The sequence below is a fragment of the Eucyclogobius newberryi genome, unplaced genomic scaffold (genome assembly GCF_026437365.1).
Source record: "Eucyclogobius newberryi isolate DKJ021-1_F unplaced genomic scaffold, fEucNew1.0.hap1 SCAF_1, whole genome shotgun sequence".
Lineage (NCBI taxonomy): Eukaryota > Metazoa > Chordata > Actinopteri > Gobiiformes > Gobiidae > Eucyclogobius > Eucyclogobius newberryi.
This window is the reverse complement of record NW_027315723.1, coordinates 49828828-49836004: the sequence shown is the minus strand read 5'-3', so window position 1 is coordinate 49836004 and position 7177 is coordinate 49828828. Positions and strand designations below refer to the sequence as shown.

General features: G+C 47.6%; 1 protein-coding gene across 1 annotated transcript; it reads left to right on the top strand.

Moving 5' to 3' along the window:
- Positions 1–3906: 3906 nt before the first annotated feature.
- On the top strand, positions 3907–6324 carry LOC140365547 (uncharacterized). The gene is made up of 2 exons (XM_072452041.1): positions 3907–4308; positions 5557–6324. Exons 1-2 carry the CDS (start codon positions 3983–3985, stop codon positions 6245–6247), a joined length of 1017 nt encoding a protein of 338 aa, XP_072308142.1. The 5' UTR covers positions 3907–3982; the 3' UTR covers positions 6248–6324.
- The last annotated feature ends 853 nt before the right edge of the window (positions 6325–7177 follow it).

Below are 7177 nucleotides of genomic sequence, written 5' to 3'. Positions count from 1 at the left end.
GACACGGACATGTGACACGGACATGTGACACGGACATGTGACACAGACGCTGTGACACAGACGCTGTGACACAGACATGTGACATGTGACACAGACATGTGACACAGACATGTGACACGGACATGTGACACAGACATGTGACACGGACATGTGACACGGACATGTGACACGGACATGGACATGTGACACAGACGCTGTGACACAGACATGTGACACGTACATGTGACACAGACGCTGTGACACAGACATGTGACACAGACATGTGACACAGACATGTGACACGGACATGTGACAGACATGTGACACGGACATGTGACACGGACATGTGACAGACATGTGACACGGATATGTGACACGGACATGTGACACAGACATGTGACACGGACATGTGACACGGACATGTGACACGGACATGTGACACGGACGCTGTGACACGGACGCTGTGACACGGACGCTGTGACACGGACATGTGACACGGACATGTGACACGGACATGTGACACGGACATGTGACACGGACGCTGTGACACGGACGTGTGACACGGACATGTGACACGGACATGTGACACGGACGTGTGACACGGACATGTGACACGGACGTGTGACACGGACATGTGACACGGACGTGTGACACGGACGCTGTGACACGGACGTGTGACACGACACAGACGTGTGACACAGACGTGTGCGCGCGCCGTACGCAGAAATGCCACACGCTGTGTTTTCCGTGTTTACGTCTGTTACAAAAGTTACGTCCAAAACGACTCAGAATGAGCTGCTCGACTGTTGCTGCTGTGAATAAAAACTATATTCATGTTGTTGTTGTTGTTTTATGGCGGTTGGCATCCGAGTGTCGCATTACCGCCAGACTTTATTCCCCAGACTTTGTCGTAGTCCTAAAAGTTGTTCTTCTAGTGCTTTGACTTCCAGTGCTTTGACAAAGCCCAAGAGGTCATGAGATGCCTTTGTCATTGTATCCTATAGAAGTTCTTCCTCCCCTCAGACTTTGTCGTAGTCCTTAAAAATTCTTATTCCATTGCTTTGGAAGTACAAAGCCCATGAGGTCACGGGACGTCTTTGTCGTTTTATCCTTTAGAAGTCCTTCTTCCATCACTTTGGTGTTTCTAGGCCCATGAAGTCAAAGCGCGTTAGAACATCCTCTTGCTCCTCATCCTCGGCTCAGTCTCCAACACCCCCCACCTCTATAAACGTTTACCCAGCCCTGTGCTACATAAGTAAGCAACCACAGCCTGACACAAACCCTGTGACTGGAACGCCAGAACGTTCCGCAGATTGAACTCCCGCCCATTATTCCGAAACCACAAGGCCAACCCGGCCCTTTCCCTATCATAAGCCTCACAGCAAATCAGCACATGCTCGACAGTCTCTGGCACCCGACAGTGACCACACAGACCGGCCGGATGTTTGCCTATCCTACTCAGTGACCAATTGAGTCCAGTATGGCCAATCCTCATGCGGGCGAAGGCCCTTTCCTCCCACGCGTTCCTGCCCATGGACTCGCAAGGACCCACACTACCCTGTATGTGATAGAGATGCCGTCCAGTAACACAGTGGCTCCAAAATTCCTGCCAAAGGCCGACCACATGACTCTTGATAACAGGCTTGATTTCAGATTTGCTTAACTCAACCGCCACATCAATTGATGGCCGCCGAAGGGAACGTTTAGCCAGTGCATCAGCCATTTCGTTACCATCCACCCCCACATGCGCAGGGACCCAAATGAAGGAAACCCTCACATCCTTCCTGGACAGGGAGAGCATCAGACAGAAGATGCCATTCAACACATCCTGTCTGCAATCCGATTTCCCAGATTTAATGCTTTGCAATGCAGAAAGGCTGTCAGAGGCCACCACAATGCCGCAACACTGCAAAGCAGATTCCGCCCATTCCAACGCCAACCGTATCGCTATAAGTTCCGACGTGAAAACAGAAAGGCGATCTGTCAACCTCTTCTTGACCGCCAGCCCCAGGTCAGGCACAAAATAAGCGGCGCCAGTACGCCCACTCTCAGGATCCCTAGACCCGTCGGTATAAATAAACACATCACCTGAGTGCTTATCGATGAGCGCTTGAACGGCAAACTGCGGTGCCCTCCCAGCGACTCCTCTAAGCTTGCCATGCAAGCTAACATCAACAGGAGCCGGGACAAACTTCCACGGAGCTATAGCAGACAAAGCCACCGACGGGCTCACACGCAGATCACCAACCCCCGCAAGCCGCGCCTTCGCATTTCCTACCTGGCTGAAAATCATACCGCCAGCCTCACTCTGCCCCCCATCAACCCTGAGAAAGTCCCTCACCGGGTGAGAGCTCGTATGACCTTGCACATTCACCCAGTAAGCCAACAGAAGTTCTAGCCTCCGGAGCCGTAACGGCAATTCCCCCAACTCAACCTGCAGCGCCGAGACAGGGGAGGTCCTAAAAGCCCTACAGCAGATGCGCAAGGCCTGGGCTTGCTCCACATCAAGCTTCTTTAAGTTAGTCTCAGCCGCAGACATGTAGGCTATACAGCCATAATCAATAGCCGCCCTCATGACGGCCCGATAAATACCCAGGAGCGACCTTCTGCTGGCCCCCCAGTCCTGGCCGGATAGACAACGAAGCAAGTTGTTGTTGTTTCAGAGAGTGTTGTTGTTGTTGTTGTTGTTTTATGGCGGTTGGCATCCGAGTGTTGCATTACCGCCAGACTTTATTCCTCAGACGTTTCGTAGTTGTTGTTGTTGTTGTTGTTGTTGTTGTTTTATGGCGGTTGGCATCCGAGTGTTGCATTACCGCCAGACTTTATTCCTCAGACGTTTCGTAGTTGTTGTTGTTGTTGTTGTTGTTTTATGGCGGTTGGCATCCGAGTGTTGCATTACCGCCAGACTTTATTCCTCAGACGTTTCGTAGTCCTCAGACTCTGTCGTAGTCCGTAAAAGTACTCCTCCCATCGCTTTGGCGTTACAAAGCCCATGAGGTCATGATGTGTTTTTGTGACTAGAATAGTTGTTGTGTCAGAGACCAACCGGAGAGTGTTACATTGCCGCCAGACTTTATTCTGTGTTTCAAAGCCCATGAGTTCAAAGCACGTTAGAACATCCTCTTCCTCCTCATCCTCGGCACATTCTTCAACACACCCCAACTCTATAACTAACTAAACTACATTACATAACTTCAGCCTAAACAAACTAGTACAGGAGCTAAAGAGACTTTAAAGATTAAAGTCTAAAAAATATTCTTTATTCTTTAGACGTTATTCTAATATTCTTTATTCTGGTTTATTATTCCTATTATTCCTATTCTTCATGTTCATACTGGGGCATTTTTGACCCCCTGAACATGGATGAAAGTCACACATGCACTCTGTACTATAAGTTACAGTATCACTGAGATGTTTGTTTTGCTCTTTATAATCTGATATTTTATTTTATAAAATATCAGATTACAAATGTATTTTCTCACAAACGGTATCTGCCTCTAAGTCATTGTATGATCATGACCAAAAGTGGAAATAAAGTGTGTTTACTTATTTAATTCACTTGTAAATGTGTATTTAGAATATGTATCCATACGTTCAATGTTAAATATTCAATTTTGGACATAAAAAAAAGGGTAAAATAGCACCCCTATATTCTGCACCACCAGCTGCCATAAACCTTATTTGTTTCCATAGCTTTTTAAACTTTTGTTTCACATCTTGACTTTAGTTTACTTGCTATATATTTGTGTAATCAATTAAAAAGTATGACAGTATAATATGTTTTTCTTCTTTTGTATAGAATGAAACCCAGTGTGTAGGATGTGTTGGTGTATCGTCCTCTCACCGATAGAGGCAGTAATGAGCCATATACGCACCGGAAGTCCTCTTCACAACAGCGAGCGCAATCGTGGCTCTATAGCAGAGCTACAGCCAACCACCAGAAGAAGAACAACACAATACTGTGCGTGGTTAGCCCGAAGCTAAAGCTAAAGCAGTTTGTAAAATGTCTAAAAGCCAAAAGCTGAGAGTCCTGGTGAACGCGCGGCTGACGGCGGCGGCGGATGAGATCTTCGCGCTCTTTGAAACGACCATCACGGAGTTTGAGGAGGAACTGCGCCGCTCCAAAGAAGAGAACCAGAGGAAACAGAAGCTGCTGGACGCGGTGCTGAGCCCGAGAGTCGTGCTGTCCAGAGCCGCTCTCCACGCTCCATCTGCGGCTTCTGGCCCCGGACTGAAGCGTGAGATCCCGGAGACGATCCCGGAGACTCGTCAGATCAAAGAGGAGGAAGAGGAGCAGGTCATCAAACAGGAGGAAGAGCAGCTCCCAGTGTAAGACGAGTCTTCACACGTGTGTGTGTGTGTGTGTGTGTGTGTGTGTGTGTGTGTTGTGATCGACCGATTATTACATTAAAGCCTCCAAAAACGTAACTTAACATAAGTGAAATGAATTGAAGCCGGCTCACAGCTCCACACACCGGACTCCTGCTTGTAAATGGTCACAGTTATATAGCGCTTTTCTACCGTCAAGGTCCTCAAAGCGCTTTACATCAAGGAACCAGTCACACCCCAGATGTTCGCAGACACTGGGGGGCGAGTTAAGTGTCTTGCCCAACGACAGACAACCTGCGGGCCAGTGGATCTGAACCGCCGACCTTTGGATCAGAAGATGAGCACTCTACCACTGAGCTACTGCCGCCCATGGCTATAATGCTTGTTTCCATGGCTATAATGTTTCACACTGTGGCATTAAACTTCTTAGTCCATGGACACGAGCAGGTGACCACCAGGACCGGTCAGATCTGTGGAGATGCGACCCTTGTATTTAAATAAGTGCAAGATGGATATATTAGAGTTTGTTGCTCGGGATGCAGAGCTACACCTGAACCAGGCCATATTTGTATCATGTTATAACAGCATAAAACAAGACACTTGAACAAAGACGACTCGAACACAAGGTTTAACTGTAGATTGAAATGAACTCTTATTCACTGTTTTTAACAGAAGTTACAACTTACAAATCACAAGCTACTAGCTACGAGCTAGCTGCTAACTATAGCTTAACACTTAACTCACATTCATGTGTTTTACTTTAGGAACAACTTCTGAACTAGAAAATCTGCAATGGCTGAAGCCATTGCTGGAGTGTCTGCGTCTCTCTCCCTCCCTCTCCCTCTCTCTCCCTCTCTCCCCCTCTCTCCCCCTCCCTCTCTCTCCCCCTCCCTCTCTCCCCCTCTCTCTCCCTCCCTCTCCCTCTCTCTCCCTCCCTCCCCCTCCCTCCCCCTCCACAAAACAAGAACATATAGTGTCTGCGCGTAATGTCGCGCAGACACTATATGTTCTTGTTTTGTGAGTGATGTCACACATTTTGTATTATTATTATTATATTTTCCATTCCTCCCCCTCCCCCCCTCTCTCTCTCGCTCGACTGGCTCCGTCACAAAATTCTAAAGAATAAATTCTAAAGAATTCCGCAGACACTCATAATGCCCAAATTCATTCATTCATTCAATATTATAACTAATATTACTTAATTTGTCTCTGTGCCCATTCTAAGTCTGAGTGTGATTGCTTTTCCAGCGCTGTCCCAGAGTTCAGTGGTGATGTGAAGACAGAAGAGTCCTCGGGGACTGAACAGACTGAATACAAAGAGGAATCAGACGAAGAGTTCATCACGACACAAGTGACTTTAGAGAATGAAGGAGACACTGAGCACTCCTCTGACACCGACGATGATGATGATGATGACCGGAGATCTCCACTGAACTATTCTGCTGCACAGATGGAGACAGACGCTGATGAAGACCAGATCAAAGACAAAAGCCCAGCTGAAAACCCCCCAGCTTCATCCCCCAAACACACGCCTGAACCAGGGACCAGCTCCTCTGTGAACGACAAAGACGAGTCAGGAACTGATGAAGAGACTGCGGCGAAGAAACACCAGTGCTCTGTCTGTAAAAAGAGATTTCCTTATAAATACCAATTACAAGTGCATCTTAGAATTCACACTGGTGAACGACCGTACAACTGCACAATCTGTGACAAGTCATTGTCCTGCAAGACTTCTTTAGCTGTCCACACAAGACAACACGACACGAAGAGATCTTACAGCTGCCCAGTCTGTAACAAAGTATTGTCCAGCGAGACTTCTGTAATTGTACATGCGCGACAACACAAAGCAGAGAAAACATTCAGCTGTTTAATCTGTAAGAAAGCGTTTGCTCAAATGTGTGTCCTGGAAATGCATAAGAAAACACATACCAGCAAGTAAGGGTGCGCGTCAGCTGTTCAGTAAGGGTGCGCGCTTCGGCTGTTCAGTAAGGGTGCGCGCTTCGGCTGTTCAGTAAGGGTGCGCGCTTCGGCTGTTCAGTAAGGGTGCGCGCTTCGGCTGTTCAGTAAGGGTGCGCGCTTCAGCTGTTCAGTAAGGGTGCGCGCTTCGGCCGTTCAGTAAGAGCGCGCGCTTCAGCCGTTCAGTAAGAGCGCGCGCTTCAGCCGTTCAGTAAGAGCGTGCCCTTCAGTAAGAGCGCGCCCTTCAGCTGTTCAGTAAGAGTCTAATCTCTGATTATTGAGCCGATCCACACAACACAAACACATAAACAAGTTATTTTTTCACTGTCAAATTTTTTGTAAATGTGTTTTATTTTGGGCGTTAAGTTTTATATCCAGACATGTGCAAATTAAACATTAAATCACTCAACCTGCACAAAATGTATTCTATGAAACTCCAAAGACACTGCTGCTGTAAAATATATTTATTATCATTTGATACAGACATATATCTATCTATTCACATATTCAGAAAGAACTTGACCTAAACCTCAGTCTTAGTACTTTCTACACACAACAGTGAAGCAGGATGTTCTCCTCGTGTCTGTGTCGACCACTAAAACATGTTGGCCTACAATAAACACATGGAAATTACTGAGAGAGTAAATGCTGAATGGCTTCGGGTGCGCGACCTCCAGTGTCACACCTGGACCTGAGGTTTGGTCTCTGTAAATCCCGTTTCTCTCGTTTCTCACGTGTTAAACTCATGAAGCGCCGAGTGTTCCAGTTCTGAACGTGGAAGAGGGCGTCCTGGTCCAGTCTCCGGAGTTCACCTGGCTCCCCCGGGACGCTGGCTGTGATGCAGGACAGGACACAAAGGAGGAGGGACACTGTGATGCCCGGGCTGCTGGACACAGGCGGGGCTTTTGTCCTG